The sequence below is a fragment of the Chiroxiphia lanceolata genome, chromosome 2, assembly GCF_009829145.1.
Source record: "Chiroxiphia lanceolata isolate bChiLan1 chromosome 2, bChiLan1.pri, whole genome shotgun sequence".
NCBI classification, from domain to species: domain Eukaryota; kingdom Metazoa; phylum Chordata; class Aves; order Passeriformes; family Pipridae; genus Chiroxiphia; species Chiroxiphia lanceolata.
The window spans coordinates 51598534-51618993 of NC_045638.1; the positions used below are offsets into that span (position 1 = coordinate 51598534).

The 20460-nt window shown below is 39.0% G+C and overlaps 1 protein-coding gene across 6 annotated transcripts in view; it reads left to right on the plus strand.

Annotated features, from left to right (window-relative positions):
* TBC1D4 (TBC1 domain family member 4) overlaps nt 1–20460 on the plus strand; it is a 100939-nt gene that overhangs the window by 29429 nt on the left and 51050 nt on the right. Inside the window, exon 1 of one of the 6 annotated variants that reach the window (XM_032677638.1) lies at nt 18414–18577. The exons of 4 other annotated variants lie outside the window; for them this stretch is intronic. In XM_032677638.1, coding sequence (XP_032533529.1) covers nt 18524–18577 — 54 coding nt within the window. In that variant the 5' untranslated portion in view covers nt 18414–18523. Of the gene's footprint in view, nt 1–18413; nt 18578–20460 lie in introns of those variants that run through there. One more of the 6 variants, XM_032677647.1, reaches the window with a different exon arrangement.

A 20460-nucleotide genomic window follows, 5' to 3' on the forward strand; every position in this document is an offset into this window, starting at 1 on the left:
TCTTTTTGTCAAATAAGGAGTTTACCAATGCTTCTCATAATTCATGATTGAATGCTTACATGACACTTGGATTTCACTGCCTTTGTATTTAATTAATGGGAAAAAACTAGACTCTGAATTGCAGAGCCAGAAGTATTTCCCTAATAGTATCAGGAAATGTTTCCACAAATAGCTTGCTGATTAGAAGTGTCACGACGAAAAAAACATGGTAATCTTTTCTGCTAGGATCCGTGAAATTTCACATTGCAGTTTAATATTGCTAATGAAACCACTTCTATGCCAAACTAAAAAGAAGTCTCAAACTATAGAGTTACAACATATGCTTGGCTATGATTATGGAATTTGGCTGCTGACAGTGCTTGTGTTCTCTTGTTCTATGTGGTTGCTGACTGAGTATGTAGCAAAGCTTTTTTTTTTTTTTAATACTAGTATGAGACTTTAAAAAAAAATGTTGTCCAACAGTAGCAAACATAGCCATGTGCTGTGGTTCCGCCAGACACTTGTATCCTGGGTTCTCTGATGCATGTTTCTCGTAGCCTGCAAGAAGGAATGCATGCATCACTGATCATGAAATCACAGTAATTGCAAAGTACTTATTTAAGATCTTCAGATCTTTGGAACTAAATTGTTCCAGTTGTAAACCCAAGTGGTACTTACTATGTTTTTAAGATATTTTTTGCTGTGTTGTGTTGATACTATGACTTCTATGACTTTTTAAAGCAGATAAGTAAGTGAGGCTCAAATGTTTTGCAGAAATAATAGGGTTAGGTATTGAAACCAAGCTGTGGCTGAAGAATCTGTTATGCAAATACTGGTGTAAACTGCACTTGGCTAGGAGCTACAGAGATAGATTAAGAAAATGTAGTAGTAATGGGAATGGGGAAGAATCAGATAAAATTTGCATTATTTTTTACGAAATTTATGTTTATTTTTGTATCCTTTGCCTTGTTACACTTACAAATTATGTATCTTGCCTTGCTGTTTGTTCCTCCACTTCATTGCTCCCACCAGCGAAGGTGGTTCATGCTGTTTTGGTGGTGAAGAGTGCACATAACATTTGCACAAACACGAACTTCCTGGACACATGCTTCTGCTGTCCATAATCTGGTACACTACAACTGCAGCCACCAGCTTTCTAAGGAGTGTGTATTTTAAACTAAGGTCTTTCTGTCTCATTTACCCAACTGATCAACTCCTTTCACTCTTCAAGCAATTTCCATTAAAGAAATGTAAATAGGAGTATTCCATTCATAAATTTAGAGTTTAAGAGGTCCAGCAGTGAACTTTGTGATAAGGTGCTTGCACTACATGTACTAGACCAATGCTAAAGGAGATAAGAGGGTCAGAAGGGTTGTTATCACAGGAAGAGTTAAAATAGTCTGAGGGGAAAAATAGTCTGTATCAATGTGTTAAAAGGATGATCTTGGCATCCTTTTATATAATTTCTATGGTCTTAAAGCTCTGTTATAAAACTTCTCAAAAAAACCCCAAATTCCCTCCTTATTATAATCTTGTATCAATTCATTATGGTTTCCCATTAAGGTGGGGGGTTACATTTAAAAAAAAAAATAATGTCTGTTGCTTTGTAATTTTCGGAGTTCTTTAAGCCATGTGCATATGAAATATGTGCCAAGCTTCCACATGTTCCCCTTTTTTAAACTTCAGCACTAAAAAAACGAAATTGTGTGAAGTCGTGTACAAACAAATGATTTAGATCTAACTTGACTACTATAACACATTTTACAGAACAGTAAAAACTGATGGGTTTTGGCCCCCAGTTATGCTGTTTCATTTATCAAAAATTGTAAGAGCCTAGCTGGAAGACATTCTGCACTTGTGCACCTCATGCTTTCTGTATCCACTTTTTAGAAGTTGCATGTATTTGGTATTTAACTACTCAAGTGCTTGCATTTATCATCAATGCAATAAACAATCACACAGCTGTATATCACTTGCATAGAAAAATGTTAGCTCTTTCCTGCTTTTTCATGCTCCAATCTTGCTCCTGAGCATGCTCCTAAATAGAGCTGTGATCCTGTGTCCTCTCCTGCTGCAACATCCTTGTGCCACTGCTCCTTAACGTGTATCCTCTCCTATCTATCCATGTCTAGATCTGGATGCACGAGGCCTGGCCTCACAAAGACATCTCTTGCTGGATGAAAGAGGCGCCTGAAGCCACTGCTCACAGGGGTGAGCTGTGGCTGAGCATGTGCTGCTTTCAAAAAGGGAAGCTTTGAAGTGCTTCAAAGAACCCAGTGGTATGTGTACCTTTTGATTAAAAGGATGTTCAGTACAAATAGGAAAATATACTGAAATATTAAGATAAGCAAATTTTGTGGTCATGAACAATAAATCCTAGGGGAGAGCTGATGCTGACCAAAGTGTACCCAAGGAAAACTGTACTTTTACCTAGTTCATAAGGGCTGAATAAACAAACAAAGAACCTTGATTAAAGGGAAAGTGAACAGAAACACAGTAGTGACTGTTGGTGTTACTGCCCTGTACTAGAAGAGACAAGTTATGGGTAAAGCAAAGGTCTTCATGCTACTAAGTTTTTTGAACATCAGATCAAATGTGTCAGGGTTTAGTTTTATATATTTTACTGCCAGTACTTAACAAATAATGAGACAGACTATATCTTTTTAAGTGGGTAACCTTAAATATTTTTATTTATGTTGAGTTGGGTTTTTTTATCTCTAGAAAAATGAGGTTAAGGTTTTGGGAGAGGAGAGCTGTCTGTAGTGTAACAGAACTTTAGTTTGTCTCATGCCAAACACCAACACTTGATATCAATAATTGTTGACTCAAATATTGCTCTTGCGTACAATAATTATTCTCATTGTTCCATAACACAGCAGGGAAAACAGCCTTTAACAATTGCTACCAGGAAAAATTGCACAGTGGGAGCTGAGGCAGTTCTTGCAGTTGTGTAACAAAACTCCAGAATGTTGGCAATGCTCTGGACCTGGAAGGCGATTCTTGTTGGTGAATGTTAGCAGGGGTTTGAGACTGGTGTGCAACATTCTTTTCGCTCTGTGTGTGGTATTGACTTGCACTGCACATGCAAAAATGCAGTTCTTAAAGGATGTGTCTTTTTCTGCTCACTGCCCCAAAGAAAGTAACTTGTAGGGAACATATGACTGGTAAATTGTGACAGTATGAATTTGGATTTCCCTGTCGAATGACTGTCAGTATACATTTGATTTGTAATACATTTGTACTGTGTAGTCAGATCAGGCTTTTCTAGCATTCAGTAGTGCTAGCCTCTGCTTTGGAGCATTTTAAGAGAAGAGAAGACACAGGTTATTTCTCTTCAGTTTTTTCCTAGTAGGAGTAACTAAAACACAGAATATTTTTTTCCTTCCTGTACCCCTCTTCACGCCGTTTTAACCACAAATCATGCTTAGAAACAGTAACATCACTTCCTAAGACAATTAGTTTTAATTAAACTTCAGGTGAAGACCTTTCTGACTCAAAGAATATTTCTCAGGAAAGAACAGGATCATGACCCCGCTGCTCCCAGCTAAAGCAACGTAGTTGTTTACATTTGGGCAGGTAATTTGCAACTCTTGGGGGCTTACGTGCACTGTTGTCTTGATGCTTTATGACGTGGAAGAGGATGAGACTTTCATATCCTAGGAAGAGAGATTTCCACCCTTATTTCCTCAGGCCTCATAAATTGGGTCAGTGTGCCTTTGAGTACGTATCTACTGAACCCAAGCTCTCATCCTTTAGGCTGAGGCACTGGTGTGGAAAGCCTTCAGACCAGCCGTGAGACTGTTGGAGGAGCAGGTCAGAGCACGAGACACGTCCCAGCTCTTGTCAAAACCTGTCTGCTTTGCAATTAAGATGCAGGGAAAAGAGCTCAAGTGCTGACAGCTCCATGGTAGCTTTGCCATAGCTGTGCTTTACTGGTGATAGTAACACAGCAGGAGAACGGCACCTCCCTCCCACCCTCAGCTAGGATAAGGTGTGTCAGCACTGACAGCCGTGGGAGATGCTGTCAGAGTGTGTGAGCACATCAGGGAGCTTTGCTTGGATAGGTTGCCCAAAGTTAACCATTTGGACATAGCAGGACCACCTTTCATAGAGAAGGTAGTCTGTATCTCAGAGTGATTTTAAAATGTGTAGTTGCTTTCTGTGAGAAGGGTCATCAAGAAAACATTGATTAACGTCTAAAGCTCGAGCAAGGATTTTTTGTAAGCCAGAGAATCCCTGCTATAAGGGAAGGACTGGAAGAGCTTTCTGCAGCTGCCAGAGCTGTCAAAGTGTGTGTGATAAATTGTTCAGTAAATGCACACCAGCTGATCCTGTAGCAACTCACTTGAGCTTTGTGATGAGACTCCCTGAGGATCCCAGGCTTGCTCACAAATCAGCACAAGCCTCCTTAGGATCTATCCTGCTAACCATAAACTTTGCACAAAAAGGATCCAAAGCTGGTAGCAAGGTGATTGCTTCCTCTGAAATCAATGGCTCTTTTCAGGCTTATGGGTTAAGAAGGGAAACAAATCTTAATGGCCTCATGAGAGTGTGGTAGAGGTGATAGGGCACAAAGTTGTTCTAGTTACTGCAGTCTAGATGTGCAACCTTTTTTTCTATTAGAGGGTACTTATTGCCAGAGACTGGAGTGGAAGCCTTTGAAATGCATCTCTCAGGTAACGCTGAATGTCATAGGAAATGCCCTGCCTTCCTGGATACTTATGCTGTGGATGACAAGTAGTAGTCCTGGTCAATAAGATCAAGTGGCAGTTGATCATTTAGCCAGGCTAGAGGGTTAAAGAACCCTTAGGATAACAGTGGAATATAGAAGGAAGATATGATGGATTTTCTTACCTTCTTTTTTCATTTTTTTTTTCCTTTTTTATCTTTAATGCAAATTACTGTCTTCCCTGGAAAAGAAGGATAAATTTGGGATAGAATTGAAGTACAAAAGTTCTCATAATTAAGTAGTTGGATATTAGGAAATACCCCTGTTGCCTCAATTCATTTTTAAATGGTGTCACTGAGGAGTTTATGAAGGATTTGCTTTAGGAGGAATAAGTTTCTTAAGAGCAGGCATTAATTTTTGACTTTCACAAGGCAGCGAGAAAAGGTAATAGGAAATAACTAGAAAGAGAATGGTAAGTAAATAAAAAGTTTTAATCTGTTCAATATAATTTGAAATGTCAGATCGGGTTCAGTAAACTTTGTTCTGATGTGGTGCTCATAAAAAAAAAAAAGTATTTCCAATTAGTTCAGTGGAAGCCAGACTGGATTTTTTTTTCCTTATTGTTCAATAGTTAAATTAACTGGAAAATGGAAGGCTGTGTTTATTTGTCTTCAAAAGTAACTCTTGCCAGTTTGGGATACTTAGATAATGTGGGGTTTGTATATGAAGATACGATAAAAAAATTGAGCTCCTTGTAAGTGAATTCTCATTCTGTTGCTGTTTCATGGTCTTGCAACTTAACAGAGATGTTCACATTGTCATTATAGTTGGTGACGGTCTACCAAATTCAGTCTGTGGAGTCTGGAGTGCTAGTACCTGGCCATATGTCAGCAAGATGCAAGGCACTCTGTGATCTAAGTGTGATTTCTGCTGTCCAAATTCAGAATCTTCACTCAAACTCATTTGAGGGGGGAAAAACAGAAAGCTGTTTGGGGATGGGACAGGGCAGGATGGGATTCAGCTGGAGGTTTAAATTCCGTGTCATACATGAGATGGCTATTGTACCTCATTCATGTGTGGTAATAAAATTCCTCTGCATTTTATTAAACAACCACTAAATATTAATCTGGTCTGTTCACTCATAATAAGTAGTCTTGCCTAAAGCATGAGAAAGTTGTGTTTTAATTGACAGTAACAGAAATACTGTATGCATGAATTGCTGTAGGTCATTTCATAAAATACAATTCTCATAAGACCCAGCCTAAGTAGTTAAATATTACATAGCTACCTAGGATTTGAAGATTCCAGACTAGTCAAACATAATACTTCTACGTTAGGATCTTATGTGCTATTTAGAGTCCATCTTTCTGTTGAAAACAAGTATGCCAAAAAGTCAACTTTACAGTTGGTTTGGTTGTTTGTTTTTTTTTTTTTAATATTGAACTTGATTGTAGCTTAGGTAACTGTGGCATTATCTTTCAGGATGGCAGAGTCCTTGCTGTTTCTATCAAGGTTAAAGAATTATTGCTGTGCATGAGGGTTGTGTAACACTCCTTGAATTCAAACACCTAATCATTTCAATCGTTGAAGGCACGCAACAGATATTCCAGCTTGGTAGTATAATACCTTTGAAAAGAGTTTGTGGAAGGAGGAGAGGGATAGTTCTTATGTATTTTGAAAATCTGAAGTGTTAACGTCTAGGAGTTGTGGATGTGCACTGTGAGACAAGCTAATGGAGATGTGTTAGGCGTCCTGCTGGGGATACAGCTCCATCTTGTTGCTCTTATAAAGTTCAGCTGTGAAGTCAGCAATTTGGCTTCAGAGGCAGTATCTAAGCTAGGGAAATGTTGTCTGGTGTTGTCAGTGTTCTTAAATAGCAGATGGTGTTCAATGACATGCTGCAAAGTGTAAATAGGAACAGGTTGAACTTAAACACAGTAAATTGGTATAGCATTGGTGATAGTAATGTAGTATTAATGTGAAACATTTGGCTTAATGCTCTAGTGACTGTAACTGATGAAATGCTGCAATGTGTGTATGGCTAAGAGGGAGCAGAAAGAAGGGATTGAACTTGTGAAGCAAAGTGCTCTTCACCATGCCTGAAATAATGCTGTGTTAGCATTCACATAATACAACTTCTCATTCAGAAATGGGAAAAGTCCAGATTGCTGCTGAACAAACAGTCCTGCCATTTCATGAGTTACAGACTTTCTTGTTTTGACCCATTTCCTTCTGTTTAAAAGAGATAAGAAAGATGTATTATAATATTCTGGATAACTCAAAAGATTCGGCTAGACCTTCAGCATTTCCTGGAAAATGAACATGAAATTGTCCAGTGAGATGGAGCAGAAGTAAGAGGGAATGGAAAAACACACAAATAAAATGCACAATAGGAATTTATTTCATACAAAGCAGTTTATTGAGTTCTTTGTTTTAAACAGTCTTATAGTTTTCTGGCTTATTCTAAGTCCTCAGGTGGTTGCTGAGCAAGAAACAGTGTGTTATGCCAGCTGTAGCTGTTTACACACTCATGTGTGTATTGGCCAGCTGAGCAGAACAGATGCCCTCAGTACATGCTTGTCAGTTCTGCTCTGTGTGTCTGTGCTTTACACATCCACTTGCTCACTTTCTCTTCTCTACTCTCCACTTGTCTTTCCCCAAGAAAGGTTGGCCTTACGGTAGATAGTAGTCAAATTTGGTGGAAGACATGGGCCTTAGATGCTTATGAGAATGGAGAAGACAAGAAGGAACTGATGATATAATTTCAAAAGCCTTTTCTTTTAGCCAGGAGATGAGGCTCAGAAGGTTCCTGTAGCTGGTCCTTGGTATTTCACAAGGGACCTGTGATTATTCCGTCCAGTCTCATGGCCTGGGCACACAACTCTTTTGTTGTGAGAAGCCTGCCAGCACACTGTGATCCCATACAAAGGCAGATTGGGCAGAACAGGGAAGTTCTGTTTTGCCCTGAGAGGTTTAAATATCTGAAGAGAGGAATGAAGTTTATGTGCTGCACATTAGGTAACTTCTAGCGAAAGATGGCCACTGAATGTACGTTTGCTCTATCTGTGCTTGAGGGTGTAATTTCTCAGTATTATCCTCTCATTCCTCATGATGCTGGGGATGAAATACAACTGCCTGTGCATGGGCAGCGTTCTGTATATGCCTGACTGTCCCCCCAAAAATGACTTTAACTACCTGTTAGCAGTAACTGGGACAAACACTTACCTCTGTGATTGACTAGACTCGTCTAAGACCAAAACTAAGACAGGCAATGTGGAATTCCAATCTGAGTTCTGTTTCCAAAGACGAGTTTTGTGCAAAAAGGAAAAAAGTTGAGCATTCTTACATTCTGTTACACTGCACCTTTATTTTGATGGTTTCATTCTGTGAAATGATAAATTATAATGCTTTGTAAGCAGAAATCAGCCCTGCTTCCTGTGCTGGAATTTAATAGTAATTGAAAGGTATATGGAAAGTATTAAAGTTGAGGAAATTCAATTCTTCAGGAGAAAACATGAAGGATTTGCATTCATTCTGCAAATTTCATTCAGAAAAGGGGAAAACCAACCCCAAAGAAACGTCAAGCAAGTATTGGATCCCTCATTTCTCCTTAGGCTGTCTCTGCCATTGTCATGTCTTTTCAGGCGTCCTTTGTCATCTTAGGCTTTCAAAGTAAATGCAAGGCTTAAATACAGGGTATAATTTGATTGATTTTGGTATACACTATGCAAGCAGCAACCATCCAAAAATGTTTGACCCCTCAAGCCAGTGCTCATTCAGACTTGTGGGTGTGCAGAGGCTTTACTGAGCAGCTGCTGATTAAATCCAAGCTGAGTACATAAAACCTGAAATAGTCTGTTTCTGTGCTGCTTGTAGTAGGGCTCAGGACACATGTTCATGTCCCAGTGGAAAGGTACAGCTACCTCAGCACACGGTGTTTTATCAGGAAAGTGCAGTATGTATTTTGTTAGATAGCACAGGGTGTTGTTCAGATAAGCAGTGAAAGGATATAAATACAGCTTTGTTCTTTATGTGATGAAGGGACCTGTTGTATTATAAAGAGCATCTTCCCCACCTCTATTCGGTTAATTAAATATTTTTAAATTATCTGGGAACTTAAGAGTTCTGAAACTCCAGTTTAGCTAGTTTATGAGCAACATGTGCTGGGTAGAGTCTCATAGCCTCATAAAGTCTCATTTCCTCTTTGTATTCAAGGAAAGTGCTCATAAAGCCTGTGAAAGTGCTGGGTAAAGCTGGAGTGGCAAAATGTGATGGTTTTTATAAATGAGTGTTTGGAAGTACATTGTTATCTTCTGTGGGTGTAAGTATCCAGCCAAGCCTTATAGAAATATAATGATGTCTGCAGTCCTATTTGTGTGCAGCTATAAGGATAAATCATAGAATCATTGAGGTTGGAAAAGACCTCTGAGATCATTGAGTCCAACTATTAACACTGCCAGGTTTTGGTGTGGTATCTTAAGAGAATACTGAGGAGGTGCTGCCAGAGAAGCTTTTCAGCATCTCAATTCTGAGATGAATCTCTTCCTTCCCAGCTGCATGTATGAACCCTTCTAAGAACCAGCTGTTAAGGGAGGTTCCCCTTCCAGTAGAAGTTTCTTTTGTCCTCTTGTCACTTCTTACGTAATTCTTATTGTAAATTTGAGGCTTTCTAACAATGCTGCATATAATAATGGGGTAAGAAACATTTAGGCTGTTTCTTACCCCATAAGAAGGGATATCCACTCTAGTTTTGATAAATGCTTGGGATTTTCAGGGTTGACAACTAGTGTGAGTTTGTTTTTAGCAGCTTACTCTTTCATCTCTTCCCTCAACCAATTTCATGCCTTAAACTACCAGGCCTTGCTCTAAAGGGAAAAATCTGCTTGGTTTGAGAGGACCAATACTATTTCAGCAAGTATGTGCTTTTTCTGCTTAGACTTGTGTTGCTGAGCTGTTAGCTGCATGAACCAGGATTTCAGCTTCCAGGTAGGTTCCTTCTGAGAACCACAGAATCTAAAGAGCTGTATTCTTCCACATTTTTACATCATAAGCGATCTGTAAAAGTTTAATTATCATATACTCCATTCTTACTGGAATATTAGGTGCCAGGGTTTGACACCTCCTATAGCAGCAGTCTGTTTTTCTCACCCTAAAAGGCATGGTAAATCAAAACCATGGAAAAGACAACACTCAAAAGTACATGAGTAAAAAACGGGGCTATTGCTTCCTCCATCAAGGATCTACTTCTGTTGTTCACAGCTTTTTTTTCATGCAAAGAATCTTGATAGTTCTGAAGTGGGTACATCAGAAGTATAAAGCAAATAGACGTGCCCTTTTTAAATCCTTCCAAGTGCATAAATATTATTCTAAATACCTGCATTAATTTCTTGCAGCATCAAACTGTAGAGTATTCCATAAGCTGAGCAAAATGATGCAATTTTTTTTTCCTTAGAAGAAATGACAGCTATTGGACTGTAAATTTATAGACTCTAAAGTAAGATCTAATATAAAGTTTGGGGGGAATCATAATTTCTGAGTGGCCGGTGTGCATCCCCCAGGTTTTATTGAGGTGGGACTGTTTGTGAAGCCTGTGCGTCGTAAACGGTTCTTATCTGCTTGGGAATTCACAGCAAGCAGTTGGTGTAGCTGTATATTAACAATACAGGATTATTGACAAAAGTTGCCTGCAAAGATGACCCTGCCTTGTGTATTCCTGGTAAAATGCTTTTTATGGTCAAATATATATTATAGACACGTGACCTCAATTTGATCTTAATTTCCTGCATCTGTTCTTAGATACAGAAAAAACTAATAAAATATTAGCATTGCCAGTTATTCTTCACCAGTGTCCGTATCTTAGACTATGTGGATACTTCCCACTGGAAATAAACCCTTCGTGTCCTAAACCTTGTATTTCACTTTCATGTCACTTAAGAACACAGTGTAATACCAGGATGTTACTACATACCGTGTATCTGTTCTTACCTAACGTGTCTCTTTGAAGTGCTACCTTAAGATTATCCTCCTACTTACCAATTTATCCACTTAAACCAGGGACTGATTTCCAGAAGTGACAGCTTTTGACACTAAAGATATTTTTTTTTCTCAAAAAACTATTACTCTTTGGTTGTACCTAAAATTTTCAGACTTGTCAATCCAGCAACTTATAACAGGCTTTGTTCTGTGTCTCCATAATGAACCGAATTTATATGTAAGTCTGTTTTGTTTTTTCTTTTTCTCCTTTGGTTAAGTCTTATTTTGTTACATCCCTAACATTGATTGATTTCTAATTGGTGCTAGAAGTGCTTTCCTCCTTAATACAGAAAAAGGGCACAGATTTCAAATTGGCCGTTCGGTAGCAATTTTTTACCATATGCTATTGAGGCTTACAAATTCCTTGCAGCAACTCCATGTGTACTCCTGGAACCCCTGTCTGCTATGGTCAACATGAGAGCAGGCATCATCTAAATAAATTGGGCTAACAATGGTCATGAAGCTGCTACTAATGGAAACAAATACAGTTTCTCAAGTGTTACATGCTGGTAGCAATTCCAGATTGTTTAATTGCAAGTGTGATGCATCTTTGAAGGAGTCAAACAGACTGAACTTGGATTGTGACGAGCATAAGGACCTTGGCATAAAATGGGTCCTTTCATACTTTGTCTTACTGGGGAGAGGAGGCATGTTGAAAAACTAAGATCAGACTCACAAAAATGGAAATCTCTGCTCCACACGGCATGAAACAGAGGTAAGCTCTCGTGCGTAGTAGAGGCAGTAGCAGCTCATATCTCCTCATAGACTTTTCAGAAGTGGAGTACTTTTAGTATGATATTAAATTGAACATCCAAGTCTGAGATAGTCATTCCCAGTGTTCCGGTGAGGGAAAACAGGGTGTAAAAAGCTTTTTACAGGATGTAGGTTCAAGCATCTGTGCAGGGCAGCCTCAGTTAGGCAAGTTGCAACACTGCAGAAGGCTGCTCTCAGTTGCCACTTGGAAATAATGTACATATCAAGTACTGGATTTGGGAGCAAACATGACTCTTCTTACATTTTTCTATTACTTGCAATTTTTTCATTGTTTGCTCCAGTGCTTAATAAGCCTCTCATAGAGGTCTCTCCCACTTAAAAAAATAAACAAAACCCCAAACAACAAAAGATTTATACCCTGGTCGACACGGCTTCTGTTTATGAAAAAATACAGACATGGTAATATATTCAGTTTTATTTCTGTTTATGTAAATTGCTATGAACTAAACTCCATTTTAGTCTGTGAATTCCATTTGTTTTCTCAAATGGATTGTGTGTTTCTCAGATTGTGCTGATTTTAGCTGACTGACCATATTAATTTCTGAATAAGTTCTAATAAAATTCACTTGATAAAGTATGAATCTGCTAAACCTGCTTCATTGTATCATAATTCTGTTTTGAAGTTACCTGATTTATACAAGATGTTTTTATAAGAGCAAAAACACAACAATGAACCAATTTGTGCCCTATGCTAGATTCAAGTCCCTGAGAGCTCTTGAACAAACAGAAACTACAGCACTTGGGACTATGCCAGATGGTTTAAAAATTCCTTAGAAGAATAATAAATCTAACTAGTGTTGTATATTTCTGTCACATTTGGGATAACCCTTGAATTTGAGATTTCTGTTGTTCCTCCTTGAAGTTTACCAGTATCTACCGTATAGAAACGTATGGAATTGTTTTGGAAGCCCTTGTGGGTGTCACAGCTGAAAGGGGAAGGCATGCTTGTAAATCCCACCACAGAAGGGTCTGAGGCTTGGTGAGTTAGACATAACTTGCCTTCTAAGATATGATGCTGGAAAGCACAGAAGAGCTGGATTATCAAATATGCTTGCTTTTATGATGCAGCATTTCCTCACTGGCTTTGCAAAACAAGTTTCAGCCTTGACTTCAGTGAGAACAGGACATGACCAAGAATAAATTCCTAACATAGATAATTCCCAGATCAACTAAGCCACCCCAGGGGAGGGAGAGTTGATGGGCAGGAGGAATGAAGTCCACTCCTCAGGGGAGCTTATTTTCCTATTTCCTTTAATAGTTACATATTCACTACTAACTCTCATCAGCAAACTAATCTTCAGTTGCAAGGAGAAATATTTCATAATCAGGGGTATTGGAAGTAAAGATAACTTCAGCTGTAGAATGACAAAATTATGGGTAAACTGAGTTTAAAGTTCCTTAGTCCAGAGAAGTCTGTCATATTTTATGAAGAAGAACAACTCACTTCTGGAACTTGTTACTTGAAGCTGTCTCTTTCTTTGATTGCAGCTAAGCATGACTAGTAATACCTTAGGTGAAAGTATTTAGGAAACTCCTGTGGTAAGCTGAAGTGAATGAGATTTATATTATCCTTTCAAATAACTTATTTAACTGTGATGAGAACACTGTTGTGTCAGTGGCAAAATCACTCTTCCCTTCTCATCCCTAAGCCTTACCCATCAGTCCATAAATGGGAGTTTAATTTCCATGCCAGACAGGAGCCACACGATGGGATTTGCCATGTTATATCTAAGCATACTTTTGCCAAGCCCTAGACATTAGGACTCTGCTGCCCTTCTCCTTTATTTACCCCTCTGCAGCTTGACAGGGGTGAGAAAATATAACAAAAGGCTCATGAGCTGAGGTAAGGACAGGGAGAGGTCACTCAGCAACTACCATCACATGGGGCAAAACAGACTTGACTTGGGGAAATCAGTTTAATTTATTACCAATCAAATCAAAATAGGATAATGAGAAATAAACCCAAATCTGCAAATACTTTCTCCTCCACTCCCCTTCTTCTTGGACTTAATTTACTCCCAATTTTCTCTACCTCCTTCCCCCTCAGCAGTGAAGGGGACGGAGTGGGGGTTGTGGTCAGTTCATCACACATTACGTATGCCACTCCTTCCCCCTCAGGGGCAGGACTTCTCACCCTCTTCTGGTCCAGTGTGAGGTCCCTTACACAGGACACAGCCCTCCATAAACATTTTCTACATGAGCCCTTTCCACAGGCTGTGGTTCTTCACAAACTGCTCCAATGTGGGCCCCTGCTGCAGGGTGCAGTCCTTCAGGAGCTGACTGCTCCAGTGTGGGTCCTTTGCCGAAGTCCTGCCAGCAAACCTGCTCCAGCAGGGGCTCTGTTCTCCATGGGTCTACAGATCCTGCCAGGAACCTGCTCCACTGCGGGCTTCCCACAGGGTCACAGCCTCTTTTGGGCGTTCACCTGCTCCAAGTGCATACCTGATATATATGAAAATGTTACCTAAAAAAATGAGCAGAGCCTCCCCATGTACTCTCAGAAACAACTCCTTCCCATGCATCTTGACTCTGTATTCATCATCTACGTGTTTGCTTACTTACACAGTAATTAAGTGCTTATATGTTCCCTTTCCCCTACAGTTCTATAGGACCCGTATTCATAACCAAAACAAAATGCTCTCACAGGCTTTTTGGGAATATGTGTAAATAGTCTCATGGGTCTTTATCAAGAGCTCTTAACTTACTCTTCATATATGGTGTCCCTTCACTATTGGTGTCACTATTGGTGTTGTCTTATGAAGCTGTATCTCTGAGAAGACCTTACTGTCTGTTTACTTCATTGACTCATTTATCTCAAAGCTTTCTGGGAAAGCATATCTGTTTTTGTTGCCCCTAGGTCTTGTGGGTTGGGTTTTTTTTTGTTTTATTATTAGCAGTAGTTACAGCAACTCTGTAACTCTTTTGGAATTTCTCTGTGTGAAAAAGAGGACCATGCACTTAATTACTTTCAGCTATTAAATTTGAAATACTTGCCCATTCAGCTGTGTCTATGTGGATTTACTTTTGAACACCATAGCTATCTAATTATTAATTCTTTTCACAGCTACCATGAGCAGCTGATGAAATCATAGCATTTTAAACAGTTAGTGATTGACAAGATTAGACTTATGTGACTCTCAGTGAGAGTAGTGCTTGGTGTTTTGAGCTGTGCTAACTCTGCCTTCAGACATGATATTCATTATTCCTCTGACTCCCAGGCAAAGTGGTGATTCAAGACTTCGGTGCTGGTGGAAGTCTAGTTAAGTGGAAGTTCCCTGCTCTGCCCAGCACCTCATTTCAAAGCTGTTGGGAATTCAGCACGTGAATGAGTATGGCTTTGAAATCCTCTCTTGCCATGTTTTTGCTAGGGTTTTTTGCTGGCTGGGAAAAGTTAATTGTATTACTAATTGTTTAGGCCTTTGATACAGTTGCAAGTTGCTCCTGTGACCTGTGAGATTACCAGACCAGCTGGAACATGTACAAGTGTGTATTTCCGAAGTGCTAGAAAACCAGTGAACATTACTTGGCACTGTATGGAGAAGCTGTTAAAATGCTATTAGGTTGCAGTCCATTTTCTTTGTACTCCGTGCGCACTGTCTGATAAATCATGTGCATTTGTCTTTCATGGTTTTGTAGCGAATGTTGTTTTGAGAGAAGGAGCCTTGAACCCAGTAGTAACATTTTTTCTGTCTCTGCTGCAGTATCTCCAGCTGTTCAACACTGGTTTTGGTATCCAGCTCTCTGTAAGCAGAGCTTTTTTAAGGACAGTTTGTAGTCTGAAACTTCTCAATACTGCGATCGAGAGTTTATGGGAACACATCAAATAGGAGAAGACCTAACTCCTTAGTTGCATGTCATTGAGGAACTTCTAACCTCATTAAGGGGGTTAGAAGTTATTTCAGTGACTGACTTTTTTTGGACCAAGTATATAGTCACCTGCTAGATCTCTTAGACTGAACAGAGTCTGTAATTTTTCCCATCTCCTGGTGACAGTGCTGAATTACTAAACACTTACTGTCTTCTCCTTCAGTAATAGCAGAAGAAGGTGGTTATTGTTGCAAATGAGTTCTAGAAGTGGTGTCATCCATGGATATCATGGTGTATTTCAACCAAACCTGGATTGATACTCACTTTAGGAGTTGTCATGATCTACCATATAGGAGTCTTGAAACCTTGATCTCTTGACTAGGGAAAAACAGACTTTCCAAAGTGTGTTCATTTCATAGTAAAGCAAAATGTTAGTTAATATTTTTAAATTAAAATCTTGAGAACTTCTACCTGAAACTACTGAATAAAAAATTGTCGCTTTCTTAAATATGGTGCATAGAGCATTTATTTCAGTTTTAGCATTTTAAATCTGTTAAAAGGAAGTTCATGGTCTTCTGATCTGTATTTGAGAAGTGGATAGTGGCCATACATGGGCAAAATACTTCAATGAGCTCTCCCAACTTTTTTTTTCCCCCTAAAAGGAAATGAATGCAGAGAATGTATTAATTGTTTGGGACTGTCCACGTGACAGCCTTATCTTCTCAGGCAAGCCCTTTTAAAAATAGGGTATGTGTTAAACGTTATGGAGTTCTTAAAAACATCTTTAACAAACCTCTTACTAGAAAATTAACTGTGAAATTAAGTTAAAATGCAGTTTTCAGGAGAAAATTCCTAGTTTAGATCTGAATTTGTGCTTTTATTGTTTGGAAAAACTGGGATTAAAGCAGTTTGAAAGAAGAAATGATGTTACAAGCAAGCTGTACTTTGCTAAATCTTTCAGTGGGAGTTATGTCCCAAGCTTGGAAACAAACTTGCATATGCTCGAAGTATAAAACTGGTAGGTGAATTGAGGTTTACTAATATACATATTCAAAGAGTGTAAGGATCTTCATGAGACCTCTGTACTGACACTTCTGTGGGTTGCAAAGTATTCAAGCAGAGTGAATAGGAACTGTATCTGAAAGGTGGAAAAGCATCAGCCTGATGGGTGGCCTAAACATAGGAGCAAAATATTGAATGCAAGAACCTTCCTTACTTAAAGCAGTACTCCTGTTGGGTTTTGCTGTCACTCCATCATTGAAGTTCTTTGATACCCCACTGTAGAGTGTTTGCATAGAAGTATAAAAAAAGGGATCGATTGTCTGCTCAGGCATCTAAAACAGTCTTGTAACTCTTAGACATTCTTTCCTCTTAAGTAACTTGATCCACTTTCTATCATTATACTACTTATTTGAATTTGGATACTTGACAAAGCAGTATCTTGTGTGCATGTGTAGCACACAGAACGTGTTAGGTGATCCACAAACTTCCAGTAGCAAATTAGGTAATGTGATGGTTTGCTAAGCAATGCAACTGTGGTACTTCTTGCTGTTTGTTGAGTATCAAAACTAAATAGTGTAAGTAACTCTTGCGTTGATCTTGAATAAGAATTACTTTGAAAAGTGAATTTTATTGTATTTTAGCTTACCTATCTAAAAATATATCTCTCTTTAGGGTGGTTTAGTGGTGGTCTTCAGCTTTGCCTTCAGCAGGAGTGTGTGATCTCACCAATATCTGGTCTGAGGTTGAATGTCAGAGTAAAATACATACACTGCCCTATAGCAGTTCTTCAGAAACAAACCTAACTGGGTCCTGACCAATCACCTGGAAAAAAAATAGGCCAGGCAAATAGGGGGAAGACTCTGTCTCCTGAAAGCTGAAATTTACTATATGCAGTCCTTTAAAGGATGTTCCCCATGTGTTTTCTGATGCTGTAAGCTTTGGCTACACTCATGAACCTGTAGGGAACAGCAGAAATGTGAAAGCACTAGCTACCAGGGGCGACAGTCAGCTTGAAGCTCCAAAATCTACTTTCACTGAATCTTTCTTTGCCAGCCCCTGTGTTCCAGCTTTTCTGCTACTGGGCTTGTGTTGTGTTAGCCCAGATATGCAGCAGAATGAATTGGAGTTGGTGGCAGATGCTTATTACTGCCTACTGAGAACCTGACTTTGTGTTTTCTAAACTGTATTTTTAGACTGTACACTAAGTGCAGATGGATTATAGAAGTGCTTAGTAATTTGGCTGTTATTCTTTTCCTTTTGTGATAGCATTTCTCTTGGCTATGAATCCTCCTTATTTTTGTAAAACAGAAGATGGTATTCTTTCAGCAAAGTCAGCTGATGGAGACAAATTCTTCTGTTCTAGTTTCTAAATATCTCTAGCATAAACAAAGTCAACAAATTTCTTGTGTGACTGCATAAGTTGAGTCATTCTGAGCTGGTCTTTTATCGCTTTGTTGGAAAGATGCATTTTTAATGGTGAAAAGTGTCCAGTGGACAGCTATCAGCAGAGTGGGAAGCAGCAGGATGCAGTAGTTTTAGCAGTATAAAAGGTATGAATTATCAGCAGTGTACTAACTGCATGGCAGTAAAAACATTTATAGCAGTTAAAGAAAAACAATTTTTTCTCTCTCCCACCCTTCTTTCTAGTTGAGAATAGTTACTGGTATCTGTACTTTGGCAGACATTGGACTGTGTTTTTATGTAAGATAAGAACTTTGCCTTGATATCGAATGCCTGGTACATAGCAGAACGTGATGTGTGGCTTATTTTGTTGGTGTTCATGTGTCTGCTGTGGCTGGGTTCTCCTATTTTGTGGATATGTAAGTTAACACTAACTGAAAGGATAGTCATGTCCAATTGCTCCTAATTTTTTCTCACATTGTGCTGGTTTCTAATTGATAGAGGTCAGACTCTCAGTAATTACCCCGGGGTGTTGATTTCTGGATGGTATCCTGTTTCTCTTTTGTTTGTTTTTAAATATACGTAGCTTGATCGTGAGTGGGAAGCATTATTCAAATCCAAGGCATTGCGGGTGCTTCCAGCCCCAAGTCAGGAAATACTTGGCTTTTGAAAAATAACGGCTGCTGTGCAGAACTCTGGCTGAGCTGTGATATCATGAAACGAGCCTGAGGAAATGCTGTGACAGCGCTGCCAACCCTTTGTGAGAGGAGGGATCTTTCTGCGCTCACTTGTCCCAGGAATCTGTTCCTGAGTCCTTGTGTTCATGACGCTAACGTTCAGTGACGGTTCTGCTTGGACATGCCTCTGCTCCTGAACTGGATCTCACAGCAGAAGGTACTGACTGCTCCTAAGGTGCGTGTGTGAAGTTCATTCATCTTGCATCTCTCTGTACGATGGAACAGGTCTGACAATGCACCCTGTGTGGTGATGGAGTGAGAAAATAATTGTCTTGCTAGAACTGCTATCATTAAGTAGCCAGATTTGTTAGGCATGTTTGTTAGATTAGAACTTCACAGACATACTAATGTTTACAAGCCTTGTGGTATGAAGAGGGGCTTTGCTTTGTTAATAAATTCCAGACTGAAATTTTCCATGTGGAAGCTAGAAATAAATTAGGAAAAGCTGCAGCTTCTCTGCGCAGTGAAATTCAGTCCAGCTGTGGAAATAATGATATACAACTAGTGAATTTTGTTCTTCTTCTCAATATTCATGGTATTCAAGTTCTAAGTTTGGATTAAAATTGAAAGTACTGATCAGTAATTACTGAAGGGTGCACTTGAAAGTTATCCCTCCAGAAAAAAGAGGATCTCCACCTTTGTTCATTGGAGGCTCTTGTAAATTGAAAAGGAATGTTTTTGTGGGGTTTTTTTTTATGCTTCAACTTCTGTCACTGCTATTCAAGAAAGCATGAAGTATCACCATGGAGATGCTCTGCCTATTCTAGAGTTGTGACAAATTGTTCTTGTGTTATGCAGCAGCATGCATGAGTAGGTTCAATAGCCTCTTTGTTTTGCAACTTCAAGATATTGATGATAAACATCTTTTAACTGAAGATGTTTTTTGGATTTTAGAGGCTGAAGTTGGAATTAATTTTAACAAAATCCTATTAAAATGTCATGAGAAGAATTTGGTGTCATTTTTCTGTAGTCTTCTCCTTTGTTTTAATCCTCACTTTGGTCAGATGAAAGAGCTTGCATTAGTTACATCAGTTAAAATGATGTTTCCAATGTGAAAATAATATTCTGCTTAGAACACAGTGAAGTGTCTTGATATGTAGTAGAATAGTTCTTGGCAGTACTAATCACGTGCCCTTTGGGCAACGTACTACTAATGCACGAGGAAGGTGTTTGCACTCCTTTATGTATTGACCCTGTTACAGGTCTGTCACAAGGGATAGAACAAGATGTAGCCCATGAACTGCAGAGCTGAAATTAGCATGTCTAGAGTACTAATATATCTGTCTTCTAGCCAGGATTGGGTGCTGTGACCTTATTCTACACTAGCTGGCCAAATGGGTGATGTGCTGCAGTAAGGTCTCAAAACAAGGTCATAGTGGGAGGTGTATGGTGCAAATAGAAGAGACTGGGGACTATCTGGCTAGAATTGATGCTCTCATTAGTTTCAGCTTACCAAAACTCTACTACCTGTAGTAAACAGAGTTTGTGACAGTGTAACACCAGTCATACTTTACTTTTTACATTGTTTATTCAGAACTGTGATTATAATTGTAGGTGATGCAGAACTTGCCCAGTGCCATCTGTTCTGTTTTTAGTACAGCTAACTTTTACTTGTTGAATTGCCATGTATTGAATCAGATCTAATTGGATGAAGAGTGATTCATACAGTCTTAGGCTACTCAAACATGAATAACAAATTTAATTTGCGTTCTTAAGTGTGGGGATTTTTTCTTTAATTAGTCTTATTAGATTGATTGTATTTCCCTGGAGTGAAATATTACCTCTTTAGTGACATTATGGAGCTCTTATTACTTGCCTCTTTTTTTTTTGGTAGTAGGGTTTTTTGTTTGTTTGTTTTTTCTCAGTGTTCTTTACAGTGAGGAGCTGAACTAGTATCACAGGTCTAGTTTTGTATTTATGGTACCCACTGTCCGTCCTTGTGTTTTTGACCTCTAGCATTTGGGGGAGTTATTTGGCCCTGAAGAAGGATCTCGGCTCCTCTGAGTTCTCTTGGCTCTGTTCACATATTGAGTTGTTACTTATGAGCACTGTTTCAAG